Genomic DNA, 17203 nt, shown 5'->3' on the forward strand with positions numbered 1-17203 from the left:
GTGCTCTTCACTGGTGCTAAGGCAGCTTTTAAATGACTCTGGAGCCTGATCCTGCAGGACTGCTCACTGCGGAGCAGGATCCCAGCGCTGTAAGCAATGCAGCAGCAGTCACCGTGGGTTGTTCTTGCTAGGCTGGTGTGCAGAGTAGAGGGAGCTGAGCAGGGAAGGACAGCGAGGTTAGTTACCAGCACAGACGGGGGGCGGGATTTTTTTGGAAAAATGAAGGGGGGCATTGGTCAACAAAGGCAGGCTGGGCACCGAAACGTCTTGTGAATCTGTGGCAGCTTCACTACTTTTTATATTTGGGGGGGAAGGAGGGAATAGCCTGAAGTCTAGCCCTTTTCTTTTGCCATTATCAACATGAAATAAGCAGATCTGCCTTGGCTTTGAGCTCTTCCATCACAGGCGACATTGGCTAAACATGCGTAAAATTGAAATAAAACATCTCGGTTCCATTTGCACAAAATGTGTCAGTCAAAAGAAAGGACAAAGGCTGTTTGGTTGTTTGATTACATGTGGGTTTTCCTCGCTACAAATTTTAGGTTCCAGTTACTTCAATCACCAGTGGGCGACAGACCACAAGCGACTGCCTCCCTATGCCCCGCTGGCAATCAGAGGCCTGAGGGCGCGACGCCGAGAGACAAGTCTCCTCCAGGCTCTGCTACAGACTTCCCGTGTGACTCTGGGCAAGTCCCTTACTGTCTCCCGACCTCCTCTTAAGGGAAAAGCCAATGGGATCTAGTAGAGATGACTCACTGTCGTAACATTTTTTCCAGTTTGTCTTAGAGAAGATGACAGACAGTTGTATCCCTGTAATAAAACTATATGAGAGTTTAAAACAAATAAATAGTGTGTTCCATTTTATAGGTTTTTTAAGTCATTTCCATAAAAACCTAACTACATTCCTACGGTGACCTATAGAATTTCATAGGGATGAAATCCGTAAGACGTTTTCAGAAGGATGAGTTTTCCCATATGTCAAATGGGCCTAATTTATCATCGTTCATTAATTTATATCAACTGGGCATTTCAGAGAAAACACAGGGAACAGGTTCCCACCCTGTTACTCCAACTTACTCCAAGTTAGTAGACTCCCACTCCTGGAGTAGTCCCGTTAGGGTCTATTGATGAAACCTGGTGCTATTCAGCAACTTTAAATGAACAACTAGACCAGCCAGAGGGGACAGAAGTCGACCGGCATCAGTAGCTGAGTGGGAGAGAGGGACTGGGAAATGCTAGGTCAGAGGTGGACGTCAGGCCAGACGTGACGACTCAGAAGTAGTGGGGATCTCACTTCACAATGCTATGCTTGTAGCTCCCCATGTAAAAAAAACCTGTAGGGTCTTAAGAAAAGGCAAAGGGTTTTGCTGTGATTTGGCAAGACCCACAAACTCAGCAGCAGGACTTTCAAAGGTGCAATACAGGCAGCGGAGCTAGAGCAAGGAGGAACTGTGGGCGCAGGCTGAGGAAGGGGGGAACAAAGCACAACTTTCTTCTGTAAAAGGCTGTTTACAAAAGACGCTGCAACAGATTCCCCCACACAGGCCCTTTATTTATAGATCAGGAGTAGGAGAGAATGCAATAAATGCATGGCATGCAGCGAAACAATGGGGGGAAGGGTCTTTTATACTAACAAAAGTGGGTTTGGACAAAGAAAAAAGCCCTGCAGAACTGATGGTGGCGGATGGCATAATCTCCACCATGCTGCCTTTCAATTGCGGGAAAATATAGTAAAGCAATTTAATGAAAACGCTTAAATAAGCAAACGGCACAGTTAATTGAACCCATATGTATTAGGACGGAAATCTAAAGTATACTGATTCATTAAGTTTTATATAACTGTAAACTTCCAGAACCTAGGAAAGAGTAAGAAGCCATGATGAAGTGCCAACTAGAAGGAGACCGTCTCCCAAGCTCCCTTCAATCTGTTTTGTTTTGACAAGAACAAGTGGTTTTAACAAGTACCCCATAAATCACAAGTGTACACCAAAGCTGGGACTCCCCCAGGTACTGGGGTCTGCTGGGGACTTTTCTTTTTTCCCCCAAGAAACAGAGTAACTTGCAAGAAAACAAGCGCAAGAGCCCAGGCCCTGAGGCCTTTCCTGGTTTGGGGTTTTTTTATTCAATCAGGGACTTCACAAGGACATGCTTGATCTGTGCGTGTATTTGGGTTTGTTGGGGTTTGGGTTTATCATGCTCGTTTTGTGGCCCCGGTAGCAGTAGATCTTCTCTGAGTGCAGGTATTTTCCAGCACCTGCCACCATCTATCTACATCTCTCCAGGTCGAGGCATGTTCAAAATGGATATGCAAACCAAACTGCAGCACTGGAAACAGGAGGGAAGATTTCCTGTAAAACCGAGCTGTTTCCATCCAGTTAGTACCTCCATCCTCTCTCTACCCAAGCAAGGATCCCAAGCTAAACCTGAAGGTGAAAGCAAGCCTGACAAAATCCCCCCACATTTCAACGGGGCTGGGATTTCACCCCCAGTCAGAATCATTGAACTTCAGACGCTCGTGGTCCCGGGTCCCCTGTCTGCAGCTGGGGCCCAGATCTACCTTTGGCTTCCCCAGTTCATGAACTCCTCTCAGCTCCTTGCTCATGACCTATGCGACATGAGGCTATTCTCAAATCCAACTCCTTCAAAAACGCCAGCTAAGAAAACAGTTGATCCCTGCCCATGGAAAATACAGGGTGGACCTGAAGGACTTTCATGGATAGTTTATGGGCCTTGTCAGCCTGGACTGGAGCACCTTCAATTCCCATTAACTTGAGTCTGAGTTGTGGGGAGCCAGTGCCCTGGCAGGACATGCTCAGAGCTGCCATGTGGAGGACATCTAAAAGGGCTTTGTAGGATAGAAAGGACAATGCCCAATAATACAGGAGGTTACCTCAGCCTTTTCCATGTATGTCCTTCCGGTGATGGGCATGAGTGCCAGGTGACGGGACGCACCGCAGAGCCAGACTCAAAAGCCACTTTAGAAACTGCCTAGACTCAGTGCAGAGCTCCAGCTGAGGTTCAAGGGGCACTTGGGGGACCTGCTAGCTCAAGCCCATCGTTCATGCTTCCTCTTCTTGCAGCAAAATATAACATAAAGGATGCCGTTAGCTGTGGGAAGTGCTCTCTCCTAACATGCCTATGCCTGATGCCCCCAACACAGGTGATGCCCTGTTGAAAAGAAGAAACACAATAAAGGAACATTTTCCCCCATGGACCAACAAGTAAAATATTATGGAAAACTAGATTTATAACAATAGAGAGACAGACAACTAGTAACCTGGTCTGATCCTAAAATCAACGTATAATCAAGCAGCAAAAGACTAATGAGAGCTGCAGGATCCCCACGTGGTTAAAAGTGTGATCTTTAGGTTCATTTTCAGTCCTTAAATGTTAAAATTATGGAAATTCAGGAAAAGCAATCATTAAAGAGATGTATCCAAAGGGACCCTAGTAAGGAAGGAGAGAGACAATTTCATTTATTCTACTAGATGGCAACTACAACTAAAAATACGTTAAGGTGTCCGAGGAGAAGTGAAATGTTGGCCCAAATTCAACCACGCACTTAGGCACATGCTTGGATATTAGGATATACTTAAGATCGTCTTTACTCAGCAAGAAGTGTGTTAATGCTCTATTGAACTCAGCGCTAAGTACGTGCTTAAAGTTAAGTATCAGCTTAAGTGCCCTGGCTGTTGTTTATCTCTAACAATTGGTGTGCTCTGGAATAGCTGAATTGAGTATAAACTTCATATATCTATTTTCCCTTGTAAATAGTATCCATGGCATTATGTACATCATTGAATGATCTTGCAAAATCCACAATTAATGCATCCCAGTAGCTTACAACTCATGCATGTTTCTCGAAACACCTGGTCAATAGGGGACTTGTGTGGCATGCGTGCACATGTTACACATCCGATATCATGCTTTTCTCTTAAGAATGCTTTAGAAAAAATAATAAGGTCACGAAACAATACAGCTTGACTCAACATAATCCCTACTTCTCTTGTTAAACATGCACTTGCCATGTCCAAAAAGGTTACTTGATGCAAGATTACTTAGCTTAAAACCCCATCAGGAAGTGGAAGGAACACCCAGCTGAAATGGAGATAATCCCCCATTTTGACATGTAAAATTACTGTAAACACCACTACCAAATGGAGTAAACCACAATGGAAAGGATACCACTCATTACAATTAGCCACGTACGTGCCTCCAAAAGGCCACCAGTACCTTATAAAAGACAGCAATGAAGGTAAAGTGTCCCTGCCCACCTTTTTCATGACACTTTACATAAATGAATGATATTTTTTATTTTCCTTTTGGCTCACTGAAGTGGCTTGCCCTGTTTGCTTACAGTTATCCTGTCCCTGTCTGCCTTGGGGGTCTGAGTCTGCCGATCTGCGAGGGCAAACTTCTACATCTGCAGACTTTCCCCAGGCAAGCTCCCAGTTGGCACCTGTGTTATTCAGCATCATTACACAGCTTTGCCCTGGTTTGGGGGGCAGAAGATACCCAACTCTGTCCCTTCATCTCACTCTGACTCCGCCGGGCAGTTTCTCGTTCAGAGTGGAAAGAGCGAGCTACGGCTGGATTCCTCCAGGTGAGTCCTCAGCAGGGCTTGACCAGTAAATATTTAACAAGGAGAACTCCCTATCCTTTCTTTCCTGGTATGTATTAAACCCTTGCATTTATTTTAACAAGGGAAACAGTTTCCCTGAGCTCCAGCTCAGTTTGGGCCCTGGATGCCTCCAGAAGACGAAGTGAGGGAGGCTTCTGGGAGACGAATTCACTGGGCAAAGTAAGAGGTGACTGTGAGCCCTGAACTTGGAGTCAATGGGACTTTCCGCTGCTTGGGTGTGCTGGGCTCTGGGATTTGGGGTCAGGCCCACCTCTGGAATAAAAGCTACACCCAAATACAGTTACTGAGTCCAGTTTTTTATCGCTTTAGACGTCTTCCATGGCCAGCATCACACCCCAATCCTCAAGTCTTCTCATCACTGTCCTGTCTTCATGGGAACCAGGGTTAGACTCCTCTCACCCGTCCTTTCAAGGCTCTACATGGCCCTGCCTTGGCTTGTATCTGAGTGCTGGCTTTCTTGTACCCTCTCAAAAATAGCTCTGCTCCCCTGAGTGCTCCATTACTCTCCTCGCCTTTTACTGTGTCATCTCCTACAGCCGGGTGTGTCTCCTCTCCTGCAGGCCAAACAACCTCCATCACCTGTTCCAGACTCAGTCCTTTCAACTGTTTTTCACCACAAGCCCCTATCTTGGCCTCTCTCCCTCTGCTCTGGAAGTTGGACATTGGTTTGCAAAGGAAACAACCTAATCCAGAAGAGCCATCAGAGGTAGCCCATGTCACCCTTGGGCCTTGCAATGCTCACCCCGTATTGCCACTGTCCATCCCCAACGTCTGCTTCTGGAGAGGTTGATCTGCAGGATCCTCTGGGCAGGGTTCATATTTTGCTGTTGGTCTATAAAGTACCAAGGCCCCGGTGATGGTGACTATACAAGTAAAACAACTGTCTCCCTTACCCAGGGACACAGATGATGCCGGGACCTTTGTTCGTGCAGACTCCCCTCTCCTGTGCCACACGACCTGCTGTTGAGGAGGTTCTGCATCAGGCATGGCTAGGGTCAATATGCAAAGCACCCCACTTCAGCTGAACACAAACGTGCTTCAAGGCTCAAGAAACATACGGCTGGGGTGAGCACTGAACTCCCCATGCGGCTGTCCTGCTCTGCAGACACTCCCTTTCCACACCTCCTGAAAACATCAGAAACCAAATCCCTCCAGGTCACTCCAAAGCCATCTTCCTTCCCAGGCAATACCCGCTCCCATGTACTCCTGCCTTCCTTACCCACTCCTCCCGTCATTCCCTGGTGTAGCTCCAATGACTTTACAATCTCACACCCATTTATTGCAATGGGAATAGCAGGCAACATATACGCAATGGAGTCTGTAACAGCAAAGGCATCCAAAGCCCACTGCTCATGCACCTACTTCTGCAGTAGCTGGCACTGTCCGCTCTCAGAGAAAGACTCCCTAACTAGACTATTTTAATGGGAGTTAAGCTCCTGCGAGGTTTGACTAGGCACCAGCCAGCCTCCTCGGGTACCAAAATACCCTTAAAGTCAAGCCTAGCTGCTGACTGGGATGACAGACATCTGTCTGTCTCCGTTATTCACCTGCACTGGGGCTCAGCTTTCCCACTCTGTCCACTGGGGAGAATGATGCCTGCCTGTCCAGCTGTATAAGGCATCAGCTGCCATTGCTATGGCACTGATGAACCTGGTCCTGCAGCATTACCAATAAGCAGGCACGTTCCTACCTCCAGCAGCAGCTTCACACATTTGCCCCAGCCACCCTGCTGCATGGGAAGAGACCCAATAACAACCCCAGAGAGCACTTCGCTGGGCTTAGCGCTCCGCTCCATAGCGATACCCACAGAAAGCTTAGCAGTGAGTATGTAGCTGTTGTGCCGGGACCACTTTTAAGCTGATCATAGTGATTTCACTGCTCCCCTGCTGCCACCACTCACTTTTTTTTCCCCCTTGTCTAATCCTCAGACGCAAACTCTGGGAACAGAAGCCGTTCTGTTTTAATTGTACGTACAGCACCTAGCGCAATGGAGCTAGGCCCTTCCAGGCGCTACAGTAATGCTGGTCTCACCTTGTTGGGTTCCCTCACCTGACAACCATCCCAGCTGAGAACAAACAATGCAAGGGTCCCAATCTGGCACAAACGCTGCCCAGGAGAATCTGTTACCCTGAGTCCTTTCAGCTCAGCTTTTGTTCTGTGGCACCCCCCAAACGCTGTCCTGCCGTCCACTTGGGTCTTGCTTTCAAGAGCCATCTGCAGGGGGGGTGATCTGGATGCTCAGCCAGACAAACACCTCTGCAAGATGCAGCTCTGCCTGTATAACAAAGGCTCCTGGCTGCGTTTAATGGCTCACTGGACACGTTACCGTGGCCTTGGGTTCACCCACTCCACCTGCTGCTGCCCATTTATTGTGCAGCTGCTTTTACAGCCTGCGGATCAGCATTGCTGGGAGCAGATTAACTGACTCCCACCTTGTAAGTGTTTCCCACTGCCAGGCCTCTGGCTTTCACCCAGCAGGTTGCTGTTTAATTTTCTGCCACCTCTGCTTATTTCCCTGCATGCTCCAGCCAGGCGGCTGACTCCAGGTCACATCCGCTCCCAGACCCACCCTGGAGCTTAGGGCGAACAGCCATTGCCTGAGCCTTCCTAGGCAGGTCCTGGTGACATCTCCGAAGGGTCGAGCCAGAAATACGGGCTGCAAGAGTCTCTATCTTGCTCACGCTTTTCAGACTGGCCCTCAAGGAAATCAGCACGTTTTTAACCAGCTCCCGATGTTGCCTTGGCCATTAAAAGCCATGCCATGATCTCCGCTCCTCCAGTCAGACTCATGGGCAGGTCCACACAATTCAGGAGTCTCCTCCTGCGGGAGCCGTTGGGTGGGACCTCTGCTCCACCACCCAAATGTCTCGGAGAGCCTTTCCCCACCCTGCTTGGCTCAGGGCTCCGCTGGGACGCTCGGTCTCGGGGGCAGCTGGGGGACAGCAGTCAGTGCCCGCAGAACTGAAGCATGCATTTGTGAAGGAAACGGGATTCTCACTGCACAGAAAGACATCTCGGTTACTGCAGACTCCGTAAGACCTGGCACCAGAGCAATACACAGCACAACTGCATTTCGCACTGTCCCACGATGTTGCTCCCTGTCACACTGGCCTCTGGAGCAGACCGGCTTAGCAGGACTCTGGCCCAGCCCTGCTGGGATATAGCAATTTTCTGAGACTAGAAAAGTGCCTGTGATCCAGCAGGAAGTCACCGGACTTCATCCCCAGAGGTCCCTTCCCTGCCGCACCACCACCACGCTGATCGCCTAGCCGCTTAACCATTCGTGGCATGCCCTTCTCTTTGCACTGTGGGATGATTTTCCTCTCAAGCCCAGCACCCAAGAAACAGGGCAGTGCTTGCCTGAAAGGTGACCTATAAACATTCCCTTCTCCAAGCCCAATGTTTTGCCCGGTGATATTTTTGTAGCATTTCACAAACTTCCACCTGAATGGGAACTCAGAGAAACATGGACCATTTGCAAATACTTTTCCATGCCCCCCCCTCCTAAAACAGCGGACAATCAGTTCTTCGTGCGTCCACCTGGCGCAGCGTTCCCCAGGACGAGGCATTTCTCCACATCAGCAGGAAAATTCTTGCCACTTCATTTCTTGGTGGTTGTGATCCCAGCTGATCTCATACGGGAAGTTTCCAAAGGCTTGAGCATTTACTTCTTTGTCGTGTTTAAGCACAGACGCAGAGGACCCAACTTTCAGGTGCCAAATTTTGGATGCAAAATAGAAGGCTGGGTTTAAAAATGAAACACAGAGGAAAAGCAATTCCACCCCCTATGAGCTAAGTCAATAAAACTCCTGAAATCACTGCATGTCACTATGGGCAGCAGTGGGAAGAGATTCTGTTGCTGGTTGCATTGCTTTTAAGGTGGGTTTTTAACCTCGCTTCATAGCAATAACACAGCTTTGTAACAACCCAGCTCTCCAAAGGACCGTTGCATTGCTGCGTGGCGAGGAGCAGAGAACCCGGCTGTGGAACTTGTTACTGTCCCCGGAGCAAAGGAAAAGGTGATTGTCTGCAAAGCTTTTGCATTAAAAAAAAATCACCACTTGTTAACCTGATTATCAGATCTCGGGACTCTAGGACTGGGTCTCCTCACATGCTGGCTTTACATCTGGATAATGTTACTTTACTCGGGCTTGGTGAGGCCACAGCTGGAGTACTGCGTCCAGGTCTGGGCTTCACACTTCAGAAAAGAAATGGAGAAGCTTGAGAGAGTCCAGAGGAGAGCGACACGTATTAGAGGGCAGGAGGGCAGGAGAACAGGCCTTATGAGCAGCGGCTGAGGCATGGGGCTGTTCAGCCTGGAGAGGAGAAGGCTCGGGGGGGGCTTGGTGGCAGCTTATAAGTACATAAGGGGGGCGCATCAGGAACTGGGAGAACGTCTGTTCACCAGGGCACCCCGAGGGAAGACAAGGTCTAATGGTCACAAACTGCTGGAAGACCATTTTAGACTGGACGTTAGAAAAAACTACTTTACTGTCTGAGTCTCCACAGCCTGGAGCAGACTCCCCCAAAACGTGATGCACGCACCTACCCTGGATACCGTTAAGAACTGCTTGGATGCCTATCTTGCTGGGATCATCTGACCCCAGCTGACGTCCTGCCCCTTGGGCGGGGGGATGGACCGGGTGATCATGCAAGGTCCCTTCCAGCCCTAATGTCTATGAAATCTATGAAAACTGCATCAAGTGGAATTGCTCCTGGTTCGCCTGCAACCCTTCATGCACACACACATTTCTTGGTTGTTTAATCTCCCTCGAACTTGCCTCTGCAGGCCTTGTCAATGAGTGAATTTTCCTACTGAGGTTTCTTCCCTCTCTATGTTAATTATAGCTGAAGTTGTCAGTAAAACTGTCAAAAAGAAACTGGTTCACGGTCACAGGATGTTGACCTTGAAAGTACTCTGTTCTTAGTTTTAGCTCAACTGCAGCATCTCACTAAGGGCTACAGCCTGCGCTGGGAGGGAGGCTGGACCAGATGATCCAACAGGTCTTTGCAACGTCAAATTTCTGTGCTAGATTTGGTGTCACTTGCCTCATCCTCCAGGCAAATCCCAGCAGGATCTGGGCTCCTTGCCACTTAAATGTCACCTGAATGACTCTCCAGGTAGGTCCTTATGATGATTGGCTGGATGAACTGCCTACATCTGCTGTTAGTCATCCTATAATGGTTTGTGGTCAGCAACCACATGCTCACCAAACTGCATTCCTTGGTAAATAGGCTGTTTAATTCTTTCATCTTCCATCTCAATGACATGCCCATAAAAAAACAATGGCCAGAAGCAAACCAGGGCCACTGAGGATAATTGCTGGGTTTTGCTGCAAATGTCTATTATTATCTTGCCTGGCCATTTAAGATGGAGCCACTGATGCAGAGAGTGGAAGTAAACACTTCAAACTACTTTCTCCGCAGCCACTATCACATGATAAAGTTGACATAAACCGTGGTTCTGCACACCCGTCACTTTATGGAAGACTTGGTATCGGGATATCTCCAGAGGCCGCTAAACAACCCAAAACATGGCATCCCTTCAGTGGCAATCGGCATATGTTTTTGTGACTTCTTTACTCTCCTGAGTTAACTTTTCTTAAATGTTGACTTTCAGCTATTGCAAGTTTGGAGGGTTTTTGTTTCAATTTATGAGATCAGATTAGCAGCCTCTTTCTTCAAACTGGATCCAGTAAGAAAGTTGGTCACCCAGTAGCACCGACTTGGTTTTATTTTTCTTTATCATTTGGGGTGAAAGGTGTAGCTTGAAGAGTAGACGGAAACAGTATTTCAGTTTCTGTGCGTTTATGGCAACTGTAATATCAGCGCTGTGCGCTGTGCCGTGCGGTGCTGTGGTTTCCGTGGACCCGATCTGACATGCAGCGAGGTGCGGGGACTATTCTCATCACAGCTATAAGAACATGCGAGCTTCAAGGGAAAACTTAAAAGCATCCAGAACTTGTGCTGGTGTTCAGCGGGGATCAGTTCTCATTTTATTCATGTTCTTACAAACACTTGTAGCTCCAGTGTCACCCTTCAAATGCACCAACCAAACCAGGGCTTGGCAGGATCAGAAGTACTATAAACAATATCGATAGGATGAGGTAGGGAGCTGGTGGGTGCTGACCCCTTGAGCTCTTCATTTAGGCCCAAACTAAATGGGAGATAATTTCCTTTTAAAACCTGGCTCCTTGGACTCAGCTCCCAAGCAGCTAGTTTGCTAAGCTACTTTTGCATGAGCATCTCACTACCCAGCTGACATGCACAGAAGCAAAACTGAGTTTCTGTGTGCCCAACAACCCAGTTGGAAATAGTGCACGTGCAAAACTCATGGGCCTGTGAAATGGCTCGTGCAGTTGTAGAAGTCACATTGAGGTGTGAAGTGAATCTGCCCCGCGATGAGCTCCAAGCTTTGCATGTGCATGTGTGGATAGAGGGAGGTTTGGAGCAGAGCATTGTAGGAAAAGAAGAAAACCCTAGTGGGTTATAGAATAAAATCAGCATCACCTCACTTAATAACTTAGGAAGTAATTAAGAGCAGTTTTATAGGTAGAAGTCCCCGCTGTGCGATACACTAGTAAAACGGCGTTGGAGTCTTCGCGTTGAGGTGTGCAAGGATGCTTGTTGCAGGTGGCCAGACACCGCATGGCACGTTAATACCTGCCGAACGTGCTGCTTGGAAGCGCTCATCCTCATTTCCTCCCCTAGTTAAAAAGTAAGCCAGACATTTGCATAGTCTATGTGCTTATTACCCAAAGCCCGATCCTCTTCTAACATATGCTGCTATCACCTCCACTTCAGTGGGGCAAGGTCCGATTTACATGAGCATAAAGCACAGGATCAGCAGGCCCCCTAAACAAGTTGGCCAAGATCTGCAACACTGGCGGGTGATATTGGGCGCTCATCCAGGCACACCTTACAGGGAACCGATCGCCCCAGAGTAGGTGCTCAGCACTTACTGCAGCTCAGGCCCCCCTGGGACCTTGCAAGTTGGGCAGCCTGAACCGGAGGCATCTGGAGCCACCAGGCAGTTGTGAAAGCCAGGCTTCAATACCGCAGCAGCAATGGGCAAGCAACATGCGGATGAGTGATGCTGAAATATGTCCGCAGCGTATAACACGGCGAGCAATGGCATCGACCCTCCCCGTTAGGTCATCGCTCCCTAAAAATAGAGAGCTGAGGCTGACATTTGGTTCACCAGCCCTGGGTGCTCCAGAATTAGTTTTATGTTCTCAGGACGAGGCAATAACTGTAACATGCCAGCTCCAAGTCTTCATAATAGTCATGCAAAACCTTACACGCTCCCATCGCTATGTAAACAGCAGTGAATTAAAATGATTTTTCCTCGTACTGTTTAAATTCTGCAATATTTTTCTAAACGGCTGCGCTACAAAGAGAGCAAGAGTCTGCAATGACTGTCTGGAGAAGGGCCATATCTGAAGTGAGCACTTTCTGCTTCGCTCTCTAGATGGTCACAACTGTGGCTTCAGCAGCTTGGAGCGCGCGCGGGCCGGGGTTAGGGAAGTTCTGCTTTGACCTTCAGTTTGAGTCTGAGACATAAACAGCTTGCACTTAAACTGGGTTTAATGTAACTGGGTTTATAGACGCACAGCTGATTTTCACATTTATCAGCAGGGTTTTATATTTAGCCAGGCAGCACAGCGGAGCGAATCAAAACAAGGACTCCTGTCCTTACACTTGCTCTGTCCCTGACCTGCGGTGTAACCTCAAGCAAGGCCCACGTCCATGTCTTTGTCTTTACAATGGATCTAGCTCACTTATTTCATAGAACAAGCCTGGAACCACCCCTGTCCATCCCGGGCTTTGACGTTGCTATATGAATGGTTTTGCTGCTGAGTAAAATTCATAAGCATAAGCGGACAGAAAAGGGGTCTCATCGTCCTCTTCTTCTGCCTGGCTTTACAATGGCATGCCCCCACTGACTTGTTTCAAGCTAGTTTGGATTTACCCCAATCCAAATGAAGTTTCATACACGGACATTTGATAAACATCTGAAGATCGCTCTGCTGAGCACGTCCTATTTTTCTATCACTGACCAAGTTTCATCAGGTCAAAACTGGCTGAAAAAAGTCTTGCTGGGTGCTAGGGCGAGAAACGGGCCCAGGTTTTGGATCCTAGCTCTGAACACCAGAGTCAGGACTTTGTCTGGGGTCCCGGTCTAATAAAGAAAAACAAGAATTGCTGAAACCCAGGCAATACTTTGCTAGTCAGGGAAGGGTTTCACAAGGCCAAAGCCATCCTTTGCAGATCTGATCCCATACTCATAAGTCAGGGGTGGGCAAAATGTGGCCCGCACAAAGCCCGGGGTGGGCACAAAGCCCCCTTGGCTTAGCTTCGGCTCCGGCCTTCTCATGAGGGCGCGTGCATTGGGTGATGGCGTCTCTTTTTCCAGCTATCGCTATGCAGAAGGTCAGTTGATGGCGTTTTGCACCAGGCCTGAATGAAGAGTGCTGAACACACCCACTGCTGCAATCGGTCTGCAAATCAAAGACACGCTTCAAGGCAGCTGTTAACACCTTCCAGAATAATAATACAATGAGAGAGTAGCAAGGATGCAATTTTGCCATCCCCCCATAAATACAGTCCTTGCCTTTTCCTCTTATGTCCTTGGGCCTGGTCCTACCCCCCTCATGTGACTAGGTTTGCAGTATCGGGCCCAGCAGCCCTGCAGCCCGGGTTGCTGCTCTGCTGCATGCCTATCAAGTGGTTCAGCGGGGTGTGCATTGGAGACGACTTTTAAATATTTGCACGTTGCGGAGTGACCCGATGACGCGTGGAAGGAGCTGAGCGCCTGGCGGTGAGGCTGACAAGGCACCACGCTGTCCTCGCTCATCACGGGACTGATCGAATGGTCACAGCTGGAGCCTCGCAGCAGCTGCACAGTAAAAAAAAATGACTCCAAACAGCACAAAACGGAGAAACTGGCACAATCCAGCTACATTTTTGGAGCTGGTCTCCTCCCTCTCCAGACTGACCTCCCTAGAGCATCGTCTTCAGAGTTTGGCCTTTTCCCCCTGCTGCCCGGAGCAGAACGGTTCAGAAGCAGCAGCCCTGGCTGGGGCTAGACGAAGCTCATGGCCCAGCTCCGGGAGTCGGAGAGATGACAGTGGTTTTGCTTTGCAGCATCTGCTGGTTGTCTCTGAGAGCCATGCCAGCAGCCGGGTGTTAGCAGGGTCTAGACATACCCCCAGACACCCTTCCTCCCACGATGTACCCCCCGCACTCGCCGCCGGCCCTTGAGCGGACAAGAGAGCTGCTCCTCGGTCTTGATGCCATCCCAGGGTTTCCCCTAAAGGTTCCCTAACCATTTTTCATCCCCAAAGCCACCCAAAGCAGCTGGAGTGAGTGCCTGGATTTGGCCTACCCTGGTAATAGCTTTTCTCAGGGTTCTTCCCAGTCCCAGCCATACGCAGAAGGAGCAAGAATGAAAAATGCCTGAGGAGGAAATGTGTTGCCGGGACCTCTCCGGAGGTGTGGATCGAAGTCCGGATGAAAGCTTGCACTGGTCTCCTTTGAGCTGACCTAGATGGCTCCAAGACATCCAGAGGCTGAAGAGCAGGGACTTTAGAGCCCAGATCCTGACCCTATCTGTGCCCGTGCAGCACGGTACATGGCATGAAGTTGTCTGAAGTGCTAGTCAGGCAGGGAGATGCCAAAAGGAGCCGACGGCCAGGTCCACCAAAGACATACAGCCAGGGTAAAGTCTGGACCAGCAGGTCGCATTCTCACCTGGCACACCCTTGCAGAGTGCAAAAACACCTCCCTCCCTTGAGACCGGGCTGAGGCCATGGCACAGGTGCACGGGCAGAAACTCTAGAAGTGTCTCTGGCTTCCCTGCCAGTCGTGCGGGGGACCGGGGCGAAGGTCTGGAGACAGCGGCCATCGGGGGTCAGCGAGAGAGGAGGCTCCCTACGAGGCAATGTCCCCGGTGGAGGGAGCTGGCTGTGCCTGGGGAGCTTGATCGCAGGAGATTGCCATGGGCATTTGTACGAGGGACAGGCGGGAGGCTGAGCTAGGGTACGGATTTAGTCCACTTTGTTTTCAAAGCGCACGATCCCTTTTTCTTTCTCACACCATTTGTTCTCCCTCGTAATGAACCCTCCTGTTTTTCTGTGGCTTTACTGAAGTGCCTGCGGTAAATCAGGATTTCTGGGCACATTAATAACTGGGCGTACCCATTCAGCAGAGTGGGGGACTGATAAGTTCACGGAAAGCTACGGTGCATCTCTGGGGGCACCCCAACACCCAAGGGTTTGGTCGCAGGCCTGCTTTATCCCAAGAGCTTATCTGTGTTTCCCCGCCCTGTGGCGTGCGGACGCGGATCCGCGCAGCATACTCCGACACATCGCGAGAGAGGCTCAGGCCTGTATGAGCAAGGCTGATGGAGCAGCAGGCCAGCCTCCCTTCAACAGACGGCCAGCTGGCTGCCAAGGCCAATGCTTGTCTTGCTGCACTGACAGTGGAGCACAGCTGATCAGTGATAAATGCAAAGTGTTTGCCAATAAATAGCTCCCATCTAAGGGGTCTGTTTTCATGAGGTACCAAATCACAGCTGGAGCTGGCAGCACATTTTATAGGTTTTACATGCTTTATGGTGTGCATCTTGGGCACCTGGGTACTTATATGACCCCCTAGTACTTTACAGTGTCTGAACACGTCACAGGCTTTAATGCATAACACCCCTGTGAAGCATCCTCTCCCATCACAGAGGCGGAAGTGAAGCTTAGAGAGTCCCCCTAAGGTCATCCAGGAAGCATATGGCAGAGCGAAGAACTGCCTCTGGTTCCCCTAAGCCCAAACTGGTGCCGAATCACTGGGCCATTCTTCCTTCCTGTAGTACGTGATTGCCTGCATTTCAAAGTCAGACGTTACTGGTATTCAGACCTTAAGGTGATGAGACGGAAACCTTTCAATGCTGCCTTCTTTGTGATTTCAGCAATACAGCATGTGCCTTCAGACATCTGGCATCTCCCCATGCTGCAAAGTTTACCGCCGTTCAGATGACGCCACCTAGACACAGAAACCCACCCTCAAGACGTTCACCTGCAGGTCAACGCTGCCCTTGGGGCGAGTCGCCATCATTTTACCTGCACGCGACAGCAGAGATCTCTCTTGCACCAAGCCCGCCAACACGTGCCAGGCTCTGTGGATCTATAGACAAGCAGGCTGCACGACTGTCCGATAAGCACGGAGGGTTTTCACATATCACAATGTGTGTGGTCACCGTGGCAGTAAAGAAAACCAGGGTTACAGGCAATGTGATGCATCACAACCAGGACCAACCCACAGCCCGTTAAAATCTCTGAGAGTCCTTCCCTTAATATCAAGGTGGCTGGATCAGGTCTTCCTGTGCCCAGATGCCCCTGTTTCATTAGCATGTGCACCTTGTATCTTTTATCTACGGATGCATATTAATTCAAGATGGACAAACCTCCTTTAGCTCCAGCTGATTATTAATAGTCAGTATATATAATATAATAGTCAGTATATATAATATATAACTATTATATAATAGGGTTTTTTTATTTAAAAAAAAAAAAAAAACTCCTAGGGACCATACAAAGGTTGACTCTGCATTCAAACTGAAAACAAGGAGGAGAGGAGCACTTTGAATAAAATCTCAAACATTGACGTTTTTCATCTCACTTAATGGTATACCCAGGGTGAGCAGCACAACAATGGAAATTCAGCTTTTAATTAAAAGGAACTTAAATAATTATGTTCCAGACAACACAATATCCATCTGCAGGCTGGCTGAGAAAATGACCATAATATTTATGTAAGTGTGAACAGCAGGAGCATGCTGCAGGTATGTTTGATAATAGTCTTCCTCCATTTGCTTGGCTACCTTACTGAAACGTAGCCCATATATATAAGTGCCAGAGAAAAGCAGGTTTTGATCTAGTCTTTCTATCAAAATGGTCACCTAATGCACTCTAGAGCCACAAAGGTTTCCAGCACATTGTACAAGTTTTAGGAAGCATCCCTCATAAAATATGAAATTATTACAAATGCAAACATGAAATACAAATTTAGTAGTAACTTGTGTCGTTGGTTTTTTTCTAGTCCTTTTATGAGGAGCTTCTGTTAGCAGTACTGGGCCATACCCGGGCCTTGAACGTTGACTGATTTTGAAGATCTAATCCAGAATAAAAAACAGAGCAGGGAGGCTGGATGTGAGCTACAGCATCTCTGCCACTTTATCAAATCTTGTCTAAATAATATTCTGAGGCAATTGCACGAGCATTTTCAGCGTTACAAGGATGCCCCACACCAGAAGGCCAATAGATACAGTACAACTCACACATGCAGTCTGCAGGAATACAGTGAGTACTACGCTGGCTCGGGGGAAGCAGGCCAGCATCTAGACTGGGACACCAGAGATTTTTGTGCAGGGCAGCGAGAAGGATCATGGTTATACTGGTTATACTGCACTGAAGAAGCACAGGCGAACCGTCCAGCCAGCGAGAGATCGTTATTAAAAAAAATAATAATAATTCTTCCATCTCTGTGAGAAAGTGTCAGTAATTTTTCTTT

At 48.6% G+C, this 17203-nt stretch overlaps 1 protein-coding gene across 2 annotated transcripts in view; it reads right to left on the reverse strand.

Moving 5' to 3' along the window:
- Window positions 1-2103: 2103 nt before the first annotated feature.
- CATSPER3 (cation channel sperm associated 3) overlaps window positions 2104-17203 on the reverse strand; it is a 33598-nt gene continuing 18498 nt past the window's right edge. The window contains exons 8-9 of one of the 2 annotated variants that reach the window (XR_002095472.1): window positions 2891-3168; window positions 2104-2325 (exon numbers count right to left, since the gene is read on the reverse strand). Coding sequence is in view for 1 of the 2 variants with exons in the window: in XM_019506263.1 (XP_019361808.1) it covers window positions 3105-3168 (64 nt within the window). In the remaining variant the exon portion in view is untranslated. Of the gene's footprint in view, window positions 3169-17203 lie in introns of both variants that reach the window. The other variant, XM_019506263.1, reaches the window with a different exon arrangement.

This window comes from Gavialis gangeticus, unplaced genomic scaffold, assembly GCF_001723915.1.
Source record: "Gavialis gangeticus isolate Ggan-Ray unplaced genomic scaffold, GavGan_comp1, whole genome shotgun sequence".
Classification (NCBI taxonomy): Eukaryota; Metazoa; Chordata; order Crocodylia; family Gavialidae; genus Gavialis; species Gavialis gangeticus.